Source organism: Muscardinus avellanarius (assembly GCF_963383645.1).
Source record: "Muscardinus avellanarius genome assembly, chromosome: 1".
In the NCBI taxonomy this organism is placed as follows: Eukaryota; Metazoa; Chordata; class Mammalia; order Rodentia; family Gliridae; genus Muscardinus; species Muscardinus avellanarius.
In genome coordinates, this window is record NC_137786.1 from 177082239 (window position 1) to 177105075 (window position 22837).

At 40.8% G+C, this 22837-nt stretch overlaps 1 protein-coding gene across 1 annotated transcript in view; it reads right to left on the reverse strand.

The window, feature by feature from the left end:
• The window catches only part of PAAF1 (proteasomal ATPase associated factor 1), a gene marked incomplete at its 3' end in the record, with an annotated part of 49661 nt that overhangs the window by 17272 nt on the left and 9552 nt on the right, over positions 1–22837 (reverse strand). Inside the window, exons 4-7 of the mRNA XM_080701176.1 lie at positions 10054–10143; positions 6994–7092; positions 5513–5663; positions 1354–1548 (exon numbers count right to left, since the gene is read on the reverse strand). Of these exons, the coding sequence (XP_080557302.1) occupies positions 1354–1548; positions 5513–5663; positions 6994–7092; positions 10054–10143 (535 nt within the window). The remainder of the gene's footprint in view (positions 1–1353; positions 1549–5512; positions 5664–6993; positions 7093–10053; positions 10144–22837) is intronic.

The following is a 22837-nucleotide window of genomic DNA, read 5'->3' on the forward strand; positions in this document are numbered from 1 at the left end:
TCCTAAGCCAGCAAGGCTGGCTTTGAACCTGTGCGATCCTCCTATCTCCGCCTCCCAAATGCGGGGATTACAAGTGTGCACCACCACACCCGGCTCCCAGACCTATTTTTTATTGTTTATTTTGAAACAGGGTCTAAGTTGCACAGGGCCTCACTAAAAGCTGAGGCTGGCCGCGAACCTGCAATCCTCCTGTCTCAGCCTCCAAAGTACTGGGATTACAAGCATCCATCACATGCCCAACAGTCTATGTTTTAAAAAAATGTGAAAAGACAAGATGATGACAGGGGGGAAAAAACAGCCCTATAGAACATATAAGGAATTACTAGTTATTATTATGGAAAAATAAGAATGAAAATTACCTTATTAGGGCTTATACTATTCAACTCACTCTCCATTTTTGTTGTTGTTGTTACGGGGGACTGAACCTAGGAGCAGTGTACCTCCAAGCTACACCCCCAGACCTTTTTATTTTTTATTTTGAAACAAGGTCTCACTAAGCTGCTGAAGCTGCTCTGAACCCGCAAAACCTCCTGTTTCAACCTCCCAAGTACTATTACTGTAGGTATGTGACACCAAGCCCAGCTCGACCTCAGTCTTAATTCAACCCTGTAGTCCAAGCACCTATCTTTTTAATGTAAAATACAATCTCACCTCCATGCTATAATACAAACTGCCCCTACACCAACCTCTGTCCTAACACTTACACTCCTAACCTTCCAATTCTAGTCTATTCAGCTGGAGTTTATCTTTTCATTGTTAACACTTTTCTCATCTATTCTAACCTGGAACACTCCCTACCTCTGAAACCCTATTACGTTTTCATTAAAAATCACTACTTTAGAGCTGGGCATGGTGGCGCACGCTTGTAATCCCAGTACTTGAGAGGCTGAGACAGGAGGATCGCACAGGTTCAAAGCCAGCCTCAGCTACTTAGTGAGGCTCTCAGCAACTTAGTGAGACCCTGTTTCCAAATAAAGAATAAAATAGGTTTGGGAGTGTAACCCGGAGGTAGAAAGCCCCTGGGTTCCACCCCAGTATCACAAAAAAAAAAAAAAAAAAAAAAATCACTATTTTAACCAAACTTCACTGTTCACTAAGTGTTTTATAGTTTTATAGATATTAATTTTATTCAGATTACATGATACTCAGATACAGTGACTAAGACATAATTCCTTTGTAGATTCCAATGCAACAAAAACATAGTAGGTATACAAATAAATAATAATCTTAAAGTGAAAACAGAAACACCAGCAACACTGCAGGAAGGAATGAGGTAAAAAAAGGAGAAACTAAGGCAAACACTGAAGAGCACTTAAGGAAACAATGCAAACTCTCATATCACTATCAACTTACTAGGTGTCTGCTCAGGGGAGCCAAGGTTTATGGAGTTGTCAGCAGCACCCACTGAGACTCCGTTAATGGAAGCACCACAGTCTGCAAGGACTCCCAGGCAGGCTGAGCGCCCACAATCCCAAAGTCGTGCTGTCCCATCTCGAGAACCAGACACCACATTCCTGCCTCGGTCAACAATGGCTGTATCCAGGATACCTGGCAAGGAAAAAGAAGTCCTTACAATGAATAGAGAGGTAGTAGAGGAATGACAAGGGGAGAGGACAGAGCTGCATAAACAACAGCATCCCTTCATGCACACGTGCTCAACGTGAACATATGCTACATGTTGGGCATTTTAAAGTGCTAGAAGAATAGAAATAATCAGACTCTGCTTCCCAATGGTTCAAAGACTAGCTATGAGAATCAGACACAAACTAGAGCTGGGCATGGTGGCGCACGCTTGTAATCCCAGTACTTGAGAGGCTGAGACAGGAGGATCGCACAGGTTCAAAGCCAGCCTCAGCTACTTAGTGAGGCTCTCAGCAACTTAGTGAGACCCTATTTCCAAATAAAGTATAAAAAATAGGTCGGGAGTATAGCCTGGAGGTAGAAAAGCCCCTGGGTTCCACCCTCAGTACCACAAAAAAAAAAAAAAAAAAAGGGTAGAGATGGTCGTGCTCATAAAGACACCATGGCACAGTGTGATAAAACAAATTTATAAAGTAGAAATGTGGAACACCTGTATGGTGACCCAGGAAGGGGAAGTATTTGGTATTTTTGTTTTACTTTGTTTTGCTACTGGGGATTGAACCCAGGGGCAATCTACCTCTGAGCTACACCCCAGCTCTACTTTATTTTTCACTTTGAAACAGGGTCTTGCTAAGTTGCTTAGACTGGGCTCAAACCTGTGATTCTACTAGCTCAGTCTCCCAAGCAGTGGGATTACAGGCATGAGCAAACAAGCCTATTTTGGTATTTGTTTTTATTAAAAGCAAGTTAACTGAGTCTATGATAGATGCCCAATGAATATCTACAGACTACATGATTTTATTTATTTTATTTTTCTTGTGTGTGGTACCAGGGATTGAACCTGGGGCATTTTTACCTCTGAGCCACATCCCAAGCCCTACTTTTAACTCTTTCTTTTGAAATACGGTCTCATTAAGTTGTTGGGGGCAGCTGGGTGTGGTGGAACACGCTTGGAATCACAGCATTTGGGAGTCTGAGACTGGAAGATCGTGGTTCATAGGTAGCCTCAGCTACTACTTAGTGAGGCCCTTTGTAACTCAATGAGACCTGGTTTCAAAATAAAGAATTAAAAAATAGGGCTGGGGGTGTAGCCCAAAGGTAGAATGCCCCTGGGTTCCATCCCCAGTACCACACACAAAAAAAAAGTTGCGGAGGGCCTCACTAAGTAGCTGAGGCTGGCTGTGAACCCCGGATCCTCCTGTCTCAGCCCCCAAGTACTGGGATTACAAGTGTACACCACCATGCCCCATTAAGAGACTGTATAATTGAGGACTGACAATAAATAAATAAATAAATAAATAAATAAGCAAGCCAAACATGGTGGCACACAGTTGTAATCCCAGCATGTGACAGGAGGATCACAGGTTCATGGCAGGCATCAGCTACTTAGTGAGGCCCTCCACAACTTAGTGAGACCTTGTTTCAAAATAAAGAATAAAAAATAGGGCTGGAAGTATAGCTCAGAGGTAGAATGCCCCTGGGTTCAATCCCCAGTACCAAAAAAAAAAAAAAAAAAAAAAGAAAGAAAAGAAAAATAACTGGCCAAAGGTCATCATCTGACTTGCTTCCATTCCTCTTAAGATGAAATGACTTCATATATAAAAATCATGGCTAGGAGTGGTGGCACACACTCGTAATCCCAGTATTTGGGAGGCTGAGACAGGAGAATCACAGGTCTTGGCCTTGCCAAGGGTCTTGCTAAGGCCCTTGGAAACTTAGCAAAACTGTTTCAAAATTAAAAACTAAAGCCGGGCGTGGTGGCGCATGCCTGTAATCCCCGCGCTTGGGAGGCGGAGACAGGAGGACGCGCTGATTCAGAGCCAGCCTTGCTGGCTTAAAGAGACCCTGTTTCCAAATAAAACTGTAAAAATAGTTCTGGGAGTGTAGCCCGGAGATAGAAGGGCTTCCAGGAACCCCAGTACCGCAAAAAAAAAAAAATTAAAATTAAAAATCGAAAATTAAAAACTAAAAATTTTTAAAAGGGCTGGGGATGTAGCTCAGAGGTAGAATGCTCCCGGGTTCCATCCCCAGTGCCCAAACCAACAGAAAACAGTAATTATAAAAGTATGTACTTAAGGCAGGTATGCTACAGCTGTAGCTAGGAGCTGTGAATAGTATTAAATATGTATAATTCTGCTGGGCGTGGTGGTGCACGCTTGTTATCCCCGCGCTTGGGAGGCGTAGACAGGAGGATTGTGCAGGTTCGAAGATAGCCTTGCTGGCTTAAAGAGACCCTGTTTCCAAATAAAAAATAAAAATAGGTCTGGGAGTGTAGCCCAGAGGAAGGGTTTCCAGGAACCCCAGTACCACCAAATATGTATAATTTTGAAGCAACAGTGCAAAGAGCTGTTATCCAGAAAATTTTACTTCTCTGTAGAAGTGGAGTGGAAAATTACCACTAAGAAAATGTCACTTACAATATAATGACATCTAGTGTGAGTTTCTTCACACTGGAATGATAGGAATAAAAGGAAAGCAGAGTTCTGAAGGACAGGAACCAAGGAATTAATTCAGAAAGAAGCTATGATTTAAACCAAAGACTTGCCTGTCTCCAATTACTCTACTCTCTTGCCTCCCTTATTGTCATGTTTACATATACTAGTCAGGAATTTCTTTACACTAACAAAAAGTTATCCTTTTTTTTTTTTCCCCCAGTACTGGGGATGGAACCCTGGAGCATTCTTTACCCAGGATATACCCCCAGCCCTATGTTTTAGTCTTTTTACTTTGAAACAGGGTCTCACTAAGTTGCGAAAGGCCTCACTAAGTAGCTTAGGCTGTCCTCAAACAGCAATCCTCCAGTCTCTGCCTCCCGAATACTGGGATTACAAGCTGTGCCACCATACCCGGCTATAAAAGGTCATCCCTACCTAGCATGGTGGCACACATTTGTAATACCAGTACTTGGAAGGCTGAAGGCTGAGACAGGAGGATCGCAGGTTCAAGAACAGCCTAAGCAACCATAGGAAGACTCTCAGAAACCTAGCAAGACCCTGATTCCAAAAAGGGCTGGGGTTGTAGTTCAGAGGTAGCTGAGGCTGGCCATGAACCTGCGATACACCTGTCTCAGCCTCCCAAGTACTGGGATTACAAGTGTGCGCCACCACACCTTTTTTTTTGCAGTAGTGGGGATTGAACCCAGGGTACTTCTACCTCCGAACCATACCCCTAGCCCTCTTTTTTTATTCTTTATTTTGAAACAGGATCACATTAAGTTCTGGAGGGCGTCAATAAGTATCTAAGATGCCGGGCGTGGTGGCGCACGCTTGTAATCCCCGCGCTTGGGAGGCAGAGACAGGAGGATCGCGCAGGTTCGAAGCCAGGCGCATGCGCTGGCTTAAGAGACCCTGTTTCCAAATAAAAATACAAAATAGGTGTCTGGGAGTGGAGCCCGGAGGTAGAAGGGCTTCCAGGAACCCCAGTACCACCAAAAAAAAATAAATAAATAAGTATCTAAGATTGGCTGTGAACCTGCAATCCTGTCTCCGCCTCCCATGTGCTCAGATTACAAGCATGCGTTATCACGTCCGTCCAGCTCTCTAACCCATTTTTAAATATAAAATATAAATTCATGATCATCAACAATCATTATCAAGCTCTCTTTGATGTCTGGACATGAGGCCATTTATCACCTAGCATTTACTGTCAACTCAAGGACTAATATAAGATGTGGGTTCTCTCTCTCTCTTTTCCCCAGATGATTTCCTATTTTTTTCCTTATCTATTGTTGAAAACAACTATTTGTATAAAATGGTTCATTCTCTATTACAATATCAAGACTGACTAGCAAAGGAATTTCTAGTCGCTGGGGAGAAATAGCAGCTCATCCAAATGGGCAGATGGATGAATTATTTGTCCATTTGTTTATAGCTTCTGTTTCTATCTTTGCAGTTATTCATCTAGGGGGCTCATTAGAGAAGCCTTTTCATACCTCCTTTGTGCCCTTTGAAAGTCACCACGCAATTAGCATCTTCGGCTGACCAGATCTTCAGCTGAGCATCCATTCCCCCACTCAGAACCACAAGGCCTGAAGGGAAAAACCTGCAACAATTCACATCAAACACATGTCCTTCCAATACTCTCTGAAAAAACAAAAGAAAATGTCATGCTAGTTTTCTTGTCCAGTCCTTGATGTCTCCTTACCTCTCGTATTTTTTGGTTCCTTATATGAAATATCTACATCCCATATCCACTTACTAGACTCGGGCAGTGGGGGGGGGGTGTTGCAGGCGGAGATGGGTGTGTGTGTGTGTGTGTGTGTGTGTGTGTGTGTGTTTTTTACTAGGGATTGAACCCAGGGGCATTCTATTTTATTTTTTAATTTGAAACAGAGTCTCCCTAGGTTGTGGAAGACCTCACTAAGTTGTTGAGGCTGGCCACGAACCTGTGATCCTTCCAAGTACTAGGATTACAGGTGTGTGTCAGCATGCCTAGTTCACTTATGAGGTTTTTTTTTTTTTAAAGGCTGTCAAAACGCCAGAAGTGGTGGCACATGCTTGTAATCCTAGTACTTGGGAGGCTGAGATAAGAGGATCACAGGTTCATGGCCAGTCTCAGCTACTTACTGAGGCCCTCTGCAACTTAGTGAGACCATTTTAAAATAAAGAATAAAAAAATAGGGCTGGAGTGTAGCTCATAGGTAGAATGCCCCTGGGTTCCATCCCCAATACTACAAAATAAATAAATAAATAAATAAATAAATAAATAAATAATAAAAAGCTGCCCAAAGGATCTTTTTAACTCATTTGTCTATCAAGTAGTGTCCTAAGAACTATTGGCTTCTTTCCTGGGACAGAGCTAAAGATGTAGAAATGAATTTTATGGATTTCAGAAATCCCAAGGTCTAGTTTTAAGTATAAGAACATGAGTAGGCTTAGGGATTCTCATCTCTTCTTAAAATCCTTTGCATTGCTGAGTATGGTGGTGACCCATGCTTGTAACACCAGTACATGGGAGGCTGAGATAGGATTGCTGGTTTGCAGCCAGCCTCAGCCACTTGAGGCCCTCCATAGCTTAGTGAGACCCTGTTTCAAAATAAAGAATAAAAAATAGGCCTGGGGGTTTAGCTTGGAGGTAGAATATCCCTGGGTTCAATCCCCAGTACCACAGGGGGAAAAAAAGAAAAAAGAAACCTCTGCATAGAATGGAGGCTTAGTCATATAGACTAGCTACTCTGTGTTAGAAGTGATCACTAAAGGCAGTTCAAAGCAAGGACCCACCTACGTAAGACATCCACTGGCCTGACTCAACTGCTACAGCCCTACTCTGGTAATCACTAAGCTTGAGAATGATTCTCTGATTAACAAATGGGAGAACAGAGAGCAGCTCAAGTTCAGTAGTCCTAAAGACCCACTCTAGGTTTCTCAGAGCACCCTTCATATATTAGACTGTGAGTGTATCTGAATCCTTTACTCTGAGTTCTCCATTGGAAGCCTGCCAGATCTTCATGCTTCCATCACAGCTGGAAGACACGCCAAGGCCCCCTCCACTGGAGATGTCCAAGCATGTGATCTGTTAAAAGACAACACAATGTTACAAATAATGAAATGCTCTTACTTCCTTGAAATATGCTATAAACATCCTGTTTTATCACCTCCAAAAATTAAGCCTCTGCTTCCAAATACAAAGGACCTATGTTTGATATGAAACTGTTTCATCACAAACCTCCTAACACCTTTTACATCTCCAGTTATTCCTGTAAACATCTGTAATATCCTACTTCAGCACAAAAGCTTTACCTATCCTTATATTGTTTTCATAGGGTCCATCTTTTGCTATTTTATTTGATTTTTTTTTTTTTTTTTTTTTTTTTTTTTTTTTTTTTTTTTTGGTGGTACTGGGGATTGAACCTAGGGGCATTCTACTTCTGAGCTACACCCTCAGCCCTTTTTTATTTTTTTATTTTGAAATGAGGTCTCACTAGGTTATTGAGGACCTTACTAATTTGCTGAGGCTAGCCTCAAACCTGTGATCCTCCTGTCTCAGCCTCCCAATTACTAGGATTACAGGCATGCACCACTACACCCAGCTACTTTTTTGTTTTGAAACAGTGTCTTACCAATTTACTGAGGGCCTAAATTGCTGAGGCTAGTCTTAAATGTACAATTCTGTCTCAGCCTCCCAAGTACTGGGATTATAAGTATGCTCTACCATGCCAGCTGCTATTTTATTTTTTAGCATACCTCTTCTAAGAAGTACCAGAAGAGCTGGGCGTGGTGGTACACACTTCTAATCCCAGCATTCGAGAGGCTGACACAGGGGATCACAGTTTGCGGACCAGCCTCATCTACTTAGTGAGGCTCTTTGCAACTCAGTGAGACCCTGTTTCAAAATAAAGAATAAAAAATAGGGCTAGGGGTGTAGCTCGGAGGTAGAATCTGCTCCTGGTTCCATCCCCAGTACCGCAAAAAAAAAAAAAAGAGAGAGAGAGAGAGAAGTAACAGAAGGATTTAAGTAAGGTATTTCTAAACACAGCTATATATAGGTATAGATATAGGTCCTAGGTTCATAAAAACACAAAATTATGACCCAAGCACAGTAGTGCACTCCTGTAACTCCAGATATTCAGAAAGGCTGATGGAAGATCTCAAGTTTGAGGCCAAACTCAGCAACTTGGCAAGACCTTGTCTCAAAAGGTCTGTAGTTCAGTGGTAAAAGGAGCCCTAGGTTCAAACACCAGTACTCTAATACTGAAAAAAAAAAAAAAAAAAAAAAAAAAAAACCACAACAAAGCCGAGTGTGGTGGTGCATGCTTGTAATCCCCATGCTTGGGAGGTGGAGACAGGAGGATCGCGCAGGTTCGAAGCCAGCCTCACTGGCTTAGGATACCCTGTTTCCAAATAAAAAAAATATAAAAAAATAGGTCTGGGATGTAGCCCAGAGGTAGAAGGGTTCCATCCCCAGTACAAAAGAAAGAAAGAAGGAAGGAAGGAAGGAAGGAAGGAAGGAAGGAAGGAAGGAAGGAAGGAAGGAAATAGCCCGGCGTGGTGGTGCACGCTTGTAATCCCAGTGCTTGGGAGGCTGAGACAGAAGGATCGTGCAGGTTCGAAGCCAGCCTCAGCTACTTAGTGAGGCTCTCAGCAACTTAGTGAGACCCTGTTTCCAAATAAAATTTAAAATAGGTCTGGGAGTATAGCCGGAAGGTAGAAAGCCTCTGGGTTCCACCTCCAGTATCAAAAAAAAAAAAAAAAAAAAAAACAGGGCAAGGGCTATAGCTCGGAGGTAGAATTCCCCTGGGTTCTATCCTCAGACCCGCAAAAAAATAAAATTTAATTAAAATTTAAAAAAATAAAAATAGGGATAGGGATGTAGCTTGAGGTAGAATGCCCCCTGGATTCCATCCCTAGGGCCACACACACACACACAAAAAAAGTACCTCACAGTAAGAAATACACAGCTTTAATATAATTACTGTATTGCCACTTTCTTATGTCTGCTTCAGAAAAGCTAAAAATAGTAGAAAGGGCTTTATTATAAAAACCTCGGCAAAGTATTCCTCAGTATATATTTGGATTTTTTGAGGAAGTGTTCCTGTCTAACAGGCAAGGTAATAAAATATGCACAATGACATATTACACAAGCATTAGCTATTATATCATTATCCAAATGCTATTAAGTGATTCTGTTAAAACACATTTAAGAACCCAGTGTAGGGTGTATTCATTTCGAGTCACCCCCCCCATGCTATTTTGGCATGGGGCTGTATTTTTATTTTTTGTATTTCTATCTTTCTAATAAACTTCTTTAAATCTTAAAAAGAAAAAAAAAAAAAAAAAAGAACCCAGTGTGGTGACATATACCTGTAATCTCAGTACTTGGGAGGCTGAGAAAGAAGGATCTCAAGTTCAAGCACAGCCTCAGCAAGTAGTGGGACTCTCATCAATCTAGTGAGACTTTGTCTTTGTTTCAAAATAAAAATAAAATAAAAGCTGGGTGTGGTGGCCAACCTTTGTAATCCCAACATTTGGGAGGCTGAGACAGGAGGATCTGGGTTTGCAGACAGCCTCAGCTACTTAGTGAGGCCCTTTGCAACTCAGTAAGACCCTGTTTCAAAATCAAGAATAAAAAAAGGGCTGAGGGTGTAGCTCAGAGGTAGAATGCCCCTGGGTTCCATCCCCAGTACCGAAAACAAACAAACAAATAAAATAATAAATATATAAATAAAATAGGACAGGGGGTATAGCTTGGAGGTATAATGCCTCTGGGTTCAATCCACAGTACCACACCACACCCACACAAATACAACATATTTAAAGAAAATTTCAATCTCTAAGATTACCAGTAAGTAGATGTGGACAAATACTGTGTACCGTTTTTGCCACACCCATCATACTTTACCTGCTGTATCATCTTATAATACAAAATAAATGTAAAACATATTAACTATAAAGATGCTTATATACTAGAAATACAGATAAAATGAAAGAAATAGTATACTATCACATTTAGTTTTTAATTGATCAAAATACTTACACTTTTTGTATGAATTCTAGAAAAAGTAGTATATGGTGCCAAAAACTTAGAAGATGCATTTTCCTTTGGACATGAAATATGAATGCTTTTCTAAAAAAAAAAAAAAAAGAGAGAGAGAGAAACAAAATCTATCAGTGAAACTATTCCAATGTAATTAAAGTCTCTTAAAGAAAAGCTTAGGAGTACAGAAAATTCTCATTTTCTTTTTTTCGTACTAGGGAATTGAACCCAAGGGCATTTAGCCTCTGAGTTATACCCTCAGCCCTTTTCTTTATTTTTTACTTTGAAACAGGGTCTCACTAAGTTACTGAGACTCTCACTAATTTGCCAAAGCTGACCTCAAACCTGTGACCTCCTGTCTCAGCCTCCCCAATGCTGGGATTATAAGTGTGCACCAGCACACCTGGCCAGGAAATTCTCATTTTTTAAGTGTACCCATTCTAATCCTCCTGTCTGCCTATAAAACTATCATTCTGCCAGGCGTGATGGCGCACACTTATAACCCCCACGCTTCGGGCGCTGAGACAGGAAGATCGCGCAGGTTCGAAGCCAACCTCAGCTACTCAGTGAGGCTCTCAGCAACTTAGTAAGACCCTGTTTCCAAATAAAATATAAAATAGGTCTGGGAGTATAGCCTGGAGGTAGTAAGCCCCTGGGTTCCACCCCCAGTACCACCAAATAAATAAATAAATAAATAAATAAATAAATAACAATTATTATTCTTCCTTGGCCCTTATCTTTTTATGTTGAAGTAAATAGTTCCACAGAAGACAGACCAACAATAAGATACAACTGAAAAGAATGAAAACATTTAATTAGTAGAATTAAATCAACTACCAATACTCTCAACTGGCAGTAGGGCAAGAACAGGATCAGCAGGAGATGCACACAGAGATGTGAGAAAACTCAGTACCAGCCCTCAAGCCTACAGTGTAAAAGACAAGTCTACAAGTAAACTTGCTTCCTAAAACAACTGTCAAGAAAAATTGTCAGATTATTGACAATGACACTTATCAGGGGAAATTGGTAAAGCAAATTATGCTATACACACATGTACAGGGCGTGGTCAGTGCTGCAATGCCCATTCCACCTAGGACTTCAACCTACTGTACGTGATCACAGACTGGCTATCATCACATAGCCATGCTACAATGCTCCATGTTTTGACTAGTCATTATCACATGTCTTTTGGCTCCTGTAGCAAAAATAAAACACTGATGGCGTAGCAGGAAAGCCTAGAATTAGATGTTATATTCAGATAACGTGACTTGCTAAAAGTCACATGTTATCATTTTACCCAAGTATGTTGGAATTTAAAGGTAGCATGTGTAGAAGAAAAGGCATGGTAAACCCTTCCTCAACAATTCTTGCAATCCCTTATTATAGTCAAAGAATATCCAACCATCAAAATACACTTAACTGTATCTCTCCTCTGAGGAGCTACACTCACCAAAAGGCCCCTAATCTGTTTTCTTATGTAGTACTTGAATGTTTGTAGAAATTCTGGAGGGCAGTAAGAATTACTTTTCTTTCTTTCTTTTGGTGGTGCTGGGGATTGAACACAGAGGCATTCTATCTCCAAGCTACACTCCCAGCCCTCTTTTATTTATTAGAAAACAGGGTCTTTCTAAGTTGCTGAGAGCCTCACTTAGTTTCTGAGGCTGGTTTCAAATCTGTGATCTTCCTATCTCAGCCTCCCAAGTACTGGGATTACAGGTGTGCATCACCATGTCTACCATAAAAGTTACCTTATTGTGTATGTGTAGTACTGGGGATTGATCCTAGGGACATTTCACCTCTGATCTACAACACTAGTCCTATTTTATCTTTTATTTTGAAACAGGGTCTCACTAAGTTGCAGAGGGCCTTGCTAAGTTGCTGAGGCTAGATGCAAACCTGAGATCCTCCTGTCCAGTTTCCTACTACTGGGATTACAAACATGTGCCACCACACCCAACTTTGAAAATGACTTTTAAGCTGAGCATGGTGGCATATGCTTGTAATCCCGGTATTTGGGAGGCTGATACAGGAGAACTGCAGGTTTGACGACAGCCTCAGCAAGTTGTAAGACGCTCATCAACCTAGTGAGACCTTGTTTCCAAACAAAAAAAATAAATAGAGCTGGTGTGTAGCCTGGAGATAGATGTCTCTGGTTTTCATTTCTAGTATCACACACACACACACAAAAAGACTTTTAATTAATATTCCTTGAAGTCGGGTGTGGTGGCACAGGCTTGTAATCCCAGTATTTGGGAGGCTGAGACAGGAGGATTGCAGTTCATGGAGAGCCTTAGCTACTTATCGAGGCCTTTTGCAACTCAGTGTGACCCTGTTTCAAAAATAAAGAATAAAAAATAGAGCCAGGCATGGTGGCGCACGCTTGTAATCCCCGCGCTTGGGAGGTGGAGACAGGAGGATCGTGCAGGTTTGAAGCCAGCCGCGCTGGCTTAAGAGACCCTGTTTCCAAATAAAAAAAAATATAAAATAGGTCTGGGAGTGTAGCCTGGAGGTAGAAGGGTTTCCAGGAACCCCAGTACCACCAAAAAAAAAAAAAAAAAAAAATGGGCTGGGGGTGTAGCTCAGAGGTAGAATGCCCCTGGGTTCCATCCCCAGTACTGCAAAAATAAATAAGTTAATTAATTAATTAATTTAATTATTTGAATGTTATTATACCAACAGGCATAGGTCCTCACACTTCATTAGAAAGGACAGCTTCAAAGTCCTAATAGTCTTATCACTGAAAATCAATATGTTTATTACAGGTCATCTTCTTTTAAAAATTAATTTGAATATATATACAATTAGCACTTTCTTAGCCAGCATATCCATACTTGGCTGCCTAGAGGCTTTTTACTAAATGAGTTTTTGCTTCTAACTGCGAGATAAAGCCCACATTGCTGTGAGAGAGCTGACCTGGATTTGGAACTGCCTCCTGTATGAGAAACTAAAGTGTCAGCTAAACTCTTGGCTGAACAGTTATTCCAGCAAGGATGCAGGGAGCTCCAAAAGCTTAGTGTTCAGGCTTCTGTAAGATCTGGGTATGCTCTCAGAAGATCTCATTTTTAGGGAGCTAATTCTGTAAAAGTGATCAAGAAACAATGTTATTCTCCTGCTTATTAATCCTGCAACTCAACCTTTAATCCAGAAACATAAATGAACTACCTCCAAAAGTCAACAGTAGATAATCATGCCGTTAATGAATATATTTTTTAAGAAGTTGCAGGTGATATCAAAACAGACAAAATTCAAGAGGGGAAAGCGTGAGTATGCCACAACAAGATAAAATTCAAAATCAAACTTTTTTTATCCTCCAGGGTTAGCATTTAAGCATAATGGCTGGCCTACTGTTTAATACAACACTATAGCAATGTCAGAAAGCAAAGCGACTCGTGGCAATTAGGAAACAAATGAGTGTTGAATCATAGCACTTACTGTCTAATCCCACCCAGCAGGCTCTTGGCAGAAATTACCAATGATGTTTGAAGAGATAAGGATTGTATCCAGGCCTGGGTATGAAGGGAAGAAATAGGAATCAAGTATTTCCAATAAAAAATAGAGTCTGAACTAAAATGTAGTATAAGTATAAAATATACATTTTTGAAAACTTAAGAAAAAAGGCATGTAAAGTCAGCAACCAAGGGTGTGGATGGATACTGGCAAAATAATCTGGAAAAAAAATAGGCTTGCAAGGTATAGTCCAATTCCAATACACAGTCTGACTTTGATTACTAGGGATTAATTAACCTCTGAGTTTATTTTCTTATTATCAGCAAAATGGAAATTTAAAATGCCAATCTAAGCTGGATGTGGTGGCCCATTAATTGAGAGGCTGAGATAAGAGAATCCCAGGTTTGAGGACATCTCAGCAAGTACTGAGATTCTCAACCCAGAGAGATCCTGTTTCAAAAAAAAAGAATAAAAAATATGGCTGGGGTATAGCTCAGAGGTAGAATGTCCCTGAGTTCAATCACTAGTACCACAAAGTAAATAAATAATAAAATAGGGCTGGGGATGTATGTTGGAGGTAGAATGCCTCAGGGTTCAATCCCTAGTACCACAGGAGGGGGGAGATCCCACAGGGTTGTTATAATGAACAAAAATATTAATTTCTGTAACACTTTACAGTTCCATCCATATGTAGCCTCACTTGTCATTAACCATCCTTTGAGGGACAATATTATCTCTGTGACACAGATACGAAAACTGAAGCTCAAAAAACTAAGTTATTTGTCCAAAGTCACAAAGCTAGTAAGTATCAGAATTAACAAAGACTGAAACTCAGATCCAACACATTTTTTCCATCTTTCTTTTTCACTTTAAGAAGAAAAAAAAAAAGAGCAAGGTGTGGTGATACACACCTGTAATCCCAGTACTTGGGAGGATGAGAAAGAGGATAGCAGGTTTGCAGCCAGCCTTAGCAATTTAGGGAGACTCTGTTTCAAACTAAAAATAAATAAATAAAAATAAGGCTGGGGTATAACTTGGACATAGAATGCCCCTGGGTTCAACCCTCAGTGTCACAAAAACAACAACAAAATATAGGCCAGGTACGTGGTGCACAACTGTAATCCCAGTACTTGGGAGGCTAAGACAGGAAGATTGCAGGTTTGAGGCCAGACTTAGCAATTTAGCACAGCCCTCAGCAACTTAGTGAGACCCTGTTTCAAAATAAAAAACAAAGCAGGACTTGGTGGCTCATGCTTATAATCCCAGTACTTGGGAGGCTAAGACAGGAGGGTAGAAGGTTCAAGGACAAGCCTCAGCAAGTAGTCAGACTCTCATCAAACTAGTGAGATTCTAGTGTGGTGGCGCATGCTTGTAATCCCCATGGTTGGGAGCCTGAGACAGGAGGATCGCACAGGTTCGAAGCCAGCCTCAGCTACTTAGTGAGGATCTTAGCAACTTAGTGAGACCCTGTTTTCAAATAAAGTATAAAATAGGTCTGAGAGTATAGCCTGGAGGTAGAAAAGCCCCTGGGTTCTACCCCTAGTACCACAAAAAACAAAAAACTAGTGAGATTGTTTCTTAAAAAAAAAAAAAAAAAGACTGGAGGTGTTGCACAGAGGTAGAATGCCCCTGGGTTCAATCCAGTACCAAATACACATATGCATATACACATACATATTTAAAATATATAGTAACATGAAGCCTACCACCTTGCACAAAAAGGGTGATGAACATTTGTTAAAAAATCTTATGTGAAAAACAAAAAAACAAAGAATTATTTATTCTTGTCAGGATACCCAAAATACCTACAACTAAAAAAAGATTTAATTATATACACAAAAAGAAAAGAGTAGTAAGAAAAGTCGAGTTGTAAGAAAAGTCGAAAAAAAAGCATTGGTGCGTCTTTAATTCTAGTTCTTGGGAGGCTGAGACAGGAGGCTCGCAGGTTCAAGGACAGCCTCAGCAAATAAGACAGCCTCAGCAAATAAACTCATCAACTTAGCAAGACCCTGTTTCCAAATAAGAAATAAAATTGGGCTGGGAGTGTAGCCCAAAGGTAGAATGCCTCTGGGTTAAATCCTCAGTGCCACAAAATAAATAAATAAAATAAAATAAATTTTTAAAAAGGTACAGTTTGGAGATAGAATGTCATGGGTTCTATCTCTAGTACCCAAAAAAAGAAAAGACATCAATAGCAAAAAAAAGCTGTTTTACCCTTTGGGAATCATCTCACCAGATGACACTGACTGCAGTAAGAATGAGAAAGAAATGGAGATCGTGAATTCTTTCATCGCTTAGCCATAAAACTCATCTCTTAAGTACTACTATATGTCGTCTCTTTACCAAGGCCCAGCCAGATACAGACTATAAGGTTATGCCTTCCAATACGGTAGGTTCTAGCCATTTTTTAAGTGTTGAAGTAAGTTTTTATTTTTATTTATTTATTTATTTTTGCAGTACTCAGGATGGAACTCAGGGGCATTTTACCTCCAAGCTATTCCCCTAGCCCTACTTTTTATTCTTTATTTTGAAACAGGGTCTCACTGAGTTGAAAAGGCCTCACTACATAGTTGTGGCTATCCATGAACCGTGATCCTTCTGTCTCAGCCTCCCAAACTGTGGGATTACAAGCATGACTCACCATGCTTGACTTGTTAGTGAAAAAAAAAAATTTTTTTTTTTTTTTGTGGTACTGCAGTTCCTGGAAGCCCTTCTACCTCCAGGCTACACTCCCAGACCTATTTTATACTGTTTTTATTTTTGAAAACAGGGTCTCTTAAGCCAGCGTGGCTGGCTTCGAACCTGGGATTTATAAGCGAGCGCTTCCATGCCCGGCTCGTTAGTGAATTTTTTATTTAATTTAAAAACTGATACTTAAAGCCGGGCCTGGTGGTGCACGCTTGTAATCCCAGCATTAGGGAGGCTGAGACCAGAGGATAGAGGTTCGCGGACAGCCTCAGCTACTTAGTGAGGCCCTCTGCAACTCAGTGAGACCCTGTTTCAAAATAAAAAATAAAGCCGGGCGTGGTGGCGCACGCTTGTAATCCCCGCGCTTGGGAGGCGGAGACAGGAGGATCGCGCAGGTTCGAAGCCAGCCGCGCTGGCGTAAGAGACCCTGTTTCAAAAATATAAAATAGGTCTGGGAGTGTAGCCCGGAGGAAAGAAGGGCTTCCACGAACCCCAGTACCACCAAAATAAAAAATAAAAAAATAAAAATAAATAAAAAATAAAAAATAAAAAATAAAAAATAAAAAATTGGGCAGAAAATATAGCTTGGAGGTCAAATGCCTCTGGGTTCCCTCCCCAGACCCGCAAGAAAATTTTTTTTTAATTTAAAAAATTAAAAAATAAAATAAAAACTGATACTTAGCTGGCATGGTGGTACAAGCTTGTAATCCCAGTACTTGGGAGGCTGAGACAGGAGGATCACAGGTTCACAGACAACCTCTGCTACTTAGTTAGACCCTGTTTCAAAATAAAGGATATAAAAAACAGGGCTGAGGGTATAGCTCAGAGATGGAATGACCCTGAGTTCCGTCCCAAGTACCACAAAACAAAAAACAAACAAACAAAAAAACCCTGATAATTGATTCAGTTCTTAGAATTTTTTTTTTTGTGTGTGTGTGGTACTGGGAGTGGAACCCAGGGGCTTTTTCTACCTCCAGGCTATACTCCCAGACCTATTTTATACTTTATTTGGAAACAGGGTCTCACTAAGTTTCTCAGATCCTCACTCAGTAGCTGAGGCTGGCTTCAAACCTGTGCGATCCTCCTGTCTCAGCCTCCCAACCGCTGGGATTACAAGCGTGTGCCACCACACCTGGTCCAATTATTAGAAAACTTAAAGCCAGATGTGGTGATGTATGCTTGTAATCCCACCATTTGGGAGGCTGAGACAGGAGGATCACCATTAGTGAACAGCCTCAGCTACTTAGTGAGGCCCTGTTTCAAAATAAAGAATAAAAAACAGAGCTGGAGGTGTAGCTAGGAGGTAGAATGACCCTGGGCTCTATACCCAGGACCACAAAACAAAATAAATAAATACATACATACATACATACATACATACATACATACAAAATAAAAAAGAAAAACTTTTAGCTGGTTATAGAACTAAGTACAAATCTATACCTGCATATATATTTTTAAAAGATAGCATGATATGTTGCCCAAGCTGGCCCTAAACTCTTGAGTTCAAGCCATCCTCCTGCCTCAGTCTCCTGAGTCAGTAGATTATAAGCGCACACCACTGAGCCCATTTAAAATCATGGTTTGTAGCTGGGTGTGGTGGTGCACGCTTGTAATCCCAGCATTCGGGAGGCTGAGACCGGAGGATCGCAGTTAACGGGACAGCCTCAGCTACTTAGTGAGGCTCTCTGCAACTCAATGAGACCTGGTTTCAAAATAAAGAATAAAAAATAGGGCAGGGGGTATAGCTCGGAGGTTGAATGCCCCTAGTTTCCATCCCCAGACCCACAAAAATAAATAAATAAATAAATAAATAAATAATAAAATAAAATCATAGTTTGAAAGCCAGGTATGGTGGCGCACAGTTGTAATCTCAGCATTTGGGAGGCTGAGACAGGAGTAGCTGAGGCTGGCTTCAAACTGGTGCAATCCTCCTGTCTCAGCCTCCCAAGAGCTGGGATCACAAGTGTGAGCCACCACACCTGGCTTATTCTTTATTTTGAAACAGGGTCTCACTGAGTTGTAGAGGGCCTCTGCAATAGTAGCTGAGGCTGTCTGCAAACAGTAATCCTCCTGTCTCAGCCTCCCAAATGCTGGGATTACAAGTATGCGTGTGCCACCACGCCTGGCTGAGATCTTTCTGTCTTTCTTCTTTTTTTTTTTCTTTTGTGCTGAGGATAGTACCTATGAATCTGTTTTCAATTGTAAGTTTTATGAAACATATATACTGTTTTGTTTTTTTTTTTTAATTAGAGTTTGAGCCAGGCATAGTAGCACACACATGTAATCCCTGTGCTTGGGAGGTGGAGACAGGAGGATTGCACAGGTTCGAAGCCAGCCTCACTGGCTTAGGATACCCTGTTTCCAAATAAAAAAAATATAAAAAATAGGTCTGGGAGTGTAGCCCAGAGGTAGAAGGGTTTCCAGGAAACCCAGTACCATCAAAAAAATAAAATATAAAAATAAAAGTAAATAAATTATAGTTTGAATTGAGATGTGCTATATATGTAAAAAACACACAAGGTTTTAAAAACTTAAGAAGGAACATATCTTATTAATAAGTTTGTATATTAGTTGGGTGCAGTGGTACATGCCTGTAATCTCAGTACTTGGGAGGCTGAAACAGGAGGATCACAGGTTTAAGGCTAGTGTGTGGTAACTTTGCAAGACCTTGTTTCAAAATAGAAAGTAAAAAGGGCTAGAATATAGCTGATAGGTGAAATACCTCTGGGTTCAATCTCCAGTACCACAAGAAAAAAAGTTTGTATATTAATTACAAACTTAAGTAATATTTTAGATATAAGTTAAATGAGATTATTAAAATGAAGTTCACTTTTTTATTTTACCTTTTTAGTTTGGCTATTAGAAAATTCAAAATTATGTACACAGCTTGCATTATCAGAACTAGTATAAGGTGAGTAAGAGGAAGTTTGTTTTTATTTAAAGGTAAATGTAGAGCTGAGTGTGGTAGCACACATACCTGTAATCCCAGTACTAGGAGGCTGGGACAGGAAGATAGCAGGTTTGAGGACAGCCTCAGCAAATAGTGAGACACTTAACAACCTTAGTGAGAACTTGTTTCCAAATAAGAAATATGACTGGGCTAGGAGTATAGCGCAAAGGTAGAATGCTTCTGGCTTCAATCCCCAGTAACACACACACACACACAAACACACACACACAATGTAACTAAAGAGAAAAAGAAAACTTAACATTCAAAAGTAGCAAAAAGAGCCCAGCTGGTGGCTCACACTTATAATTCCAGTACTTAGGAGGCTGAGACAGGAGGATCACAGGTTCATGGATGGGCAGCCTCAGCAACTTAGTGAGGCCCTCCACAACTTGAGACCTTGTTTCAAAATAAAAAATAAAATCTGGGTTGCAATCCCAGTAGTTGGGAGGCTAAGATTGAGGTTTGTGAACAGCCTCAGCTACTTAGTGAGGTCCTCTGCAACTTAGCGAGACCCTGTTTCCAAATAAAGAACAAAAAATAGGGCTAGGAGTACAGCTCGGAGGTAGAATGCCCTGGCTTCCATCCCCAGTACCGCAAAAATAAATAAATAAAATAAATAAATAAAATAAATAAATAGTGCTAGAGGTCAGGCATGGTGGTGCACCCTTGTAATCTCAGCATTTGGGAGGCTGAGACAGGAGGATCACGGTTTGCAGACAGCCTCAGCTACTTAGTGAGGCCCTTCACAACTCAGCGTGAGCCTGTTTCAAAAATAAAAAGACAACACCAGGCATAGTGGCGCATGCTTGTAATCCCCGCGCTTGGGAGGCAGAGACAGGAGGATCACACAGGTTCGAAGCCAGCCTTGCTGGCTTAAGAGACCCTGTTTCCAAGTAAAATATAAAATAGGTCTGGGAGTGTAGCCCGGAGGTAGAAGGCCCCTGGGTTCCATCCCCAGTAACACCAAAAAATAAATAAATAATAAAAATAAAAATAAAAAGGACTTCCGGGAAGATGGTGACCAAGAAAAGCGGGGCTTAAGAGCCCCGCTAACAACCAATCTCCATTACCACAAAATCAGCGCCTTTCATAGCCAGAAAACACCATCACCAGAGAAACAAAAAAATCACCAGGCTCCAGAGAGAAAGCGGACTGAGAACAGAGCTCAGAGACACAGTGGAGATAACCGGCCACATGCCCGAGAACGCGGCAGCAGCGCCATACTGCCGGCGGCAGCGGCGAATTCACCAGACGGCTACAGCAAGCTGAGGTGAGCAGCTGCGGAACAGCCAGGCGGGATTTCTCGCCGCAGGTAAAATCTAAAGCTCCCAGTGGCTGAGCTCAGCACACGCCGCAGGGATTCAGAGTGGAAATCAAAACCACGAAGAAATACGCCAGCCTCACGGCCGAGGGCGTAGCAGCGGCGCCATATTGCCACCGGTGGCAGCAGCAGAGAATTCACCGAATCCAGTACAGCTACATCTGCGTACTCAAGAACAGTGAGTCAAATTGCGGGCCACAGAGGAGAAATCCCAGTACTGTACTCCCTGGGACTTGACCCAGTGGGGGAGGGGCGGTGGCAGAGATATCACACCATAGGAGAACGTGCAACCTGGCACCCCCCCATAGTCTAAAGCAGCCTCTATCAACTCTCTGGGTCGGAGACTCTGTGATACAACCCAGTAAAGGAGTAGTGGGGTCTGAGATACTACCGACTTGAGATCCAGAACACCTTAAGTGAAGTCATAGTGACCCAAGGGAAGAACCCAGAAAAGGCACAAACTTCCGAAATCATGGGAAAGAGGAATAATACTGGAGCAATGAATGCCCACAACCCCACAACATCAGAACCCGATAAAACAGAAAATCAGAGATTTCTAGAAGATCAAATCAGGAAAATAACTGTAGAAATAATAGAGGTGCTTTGAAAAGAACTCAGAGAGAGCCAAAAAGAGATAAAGGATGCAATTAATGAAGTAAACGCCTCAATTCAAAGCACAAACAACCGATTAGACCACATGGAGAACAGAATCTCGCTCTTAGAAGATGATCATTCCAAAAATGAACGCAGTTTCTAATCTAGGAAAAATATCTGACAGCAGGAATCTGATATTGAAGAAATATGGGCCCATTTTAAGAGAGCTAACCTAAGAATAATTGGAATAGAGGAGGGAAAAGAAAGTGAAACCAAAGGGATCAACAATCTCTTCAAGGAAGTAATAGCAGAAAATTTTCCAAACATAGAGCAAGAGGTTGATACACAGGTCCAGGAAACTTATAGAACTCCCTTTAGACAGGATTGGAGAAGAGGATCCCCACGCCACGTAATTGTCAAAATGACCAATGTGGAAGCCAAGCAGAGAATCTTAAAGGCAACAAAAACAAAGGGCCAAGTGACATTCAGAGGCAAGCCAATTAGAATCACTCCAGACTTCCCAAACCAAGTCATGAGAGCCAGAAGGGCTTGAAGTAACATATTCCAAACACTGAAAGAAAACAACTTCCAGCCAAAAATTTCCTACCCAGCAAAACTTTCTATCAAATTAGATGGAGAAATAAGAAGCTTCCATGACAAACAGAAACTGAAGGAATTTTTGTCTTCAAAACCAGCACTAGAGAAAATACTCAAAGAGATTAACTACAAAGAAGAAATAGGTAACACACACCAGAACCAGAGAAACAAGAGTTTCCATCCAACAGTCAACTAAGATTGGTTATCTGTGGAGATTCATTACTTATGCTAGTCTTTTACCTATCTCTAAATGGTATTGTTTGCCTTTATTGTTGTTAATTTTTAGGATTTCTAGTTGGAATATTAATATACCTTCAGATATAGCATTTGGAAATATTGTATCCCATTCTATTAGTAACTGTTAACTCTGTTTACATTGTCTTTGGATATACAATATTTTTTTTTATTTTTTAGGGAGTTTGTATACTCTTCTGTTGCCTGTGCCATTGAAATCATATCCAAGAAATCACTGCCAATTTCAGTGTTGTGAAAGCCGGGCGTGGTGGCGCACGCTTGTAATCCCAGCATTTGGGAGGCTGAGACCTGGAGGATCACGGTTTGCGGACAGCCTCAGCTACTTAGTGAGGCCCTCTGCAACTCAGTGAGACCCGGTTTCAAAATAAAGAATAAAAAATAGGACAGGGGGTGTAGCTCAGAGGTCAAATGCCCCTGGGTTCCATCCCCAGACCTGCAAAAAAAAAAAAAAAAAAAAAAAAAAAAATTTCAGTGTTGTGAGGTTTTATGACCCAGATTTTCTCCTAAAAGTTTATAGTCTTAAGATTTATATTTAGGTCTTTTATCTATTTTGAGTTAATATTTGTATATGGGATTAGGTAAGGGTCTAACTTTATTCTTTTCCATGTAATTATTATGTTTCAACAATATTTAGTTAAAATATTATTATTTCTACCACCAAATGTTCGTGGAAACCTTGTCAAAAATAACTTGACAATATAGGGAAGAATTTAGCTCTAGGCTTTTATTCAACTCCAATGGTTTATATATCTGCCTTTAGAATAGTACTACACTGTTTCAATTATTGTAGCTTTATATGGTTTGAAATCAGAAAATATATATCTTCTAGCTTTGTTCTTTTTCAAGATCATTTTGGGTATCTAGAGTCCATATTCCATATTAGGATAGAGTTTTTTTCTGAAAAATAAATATATAAATATATGATAGTT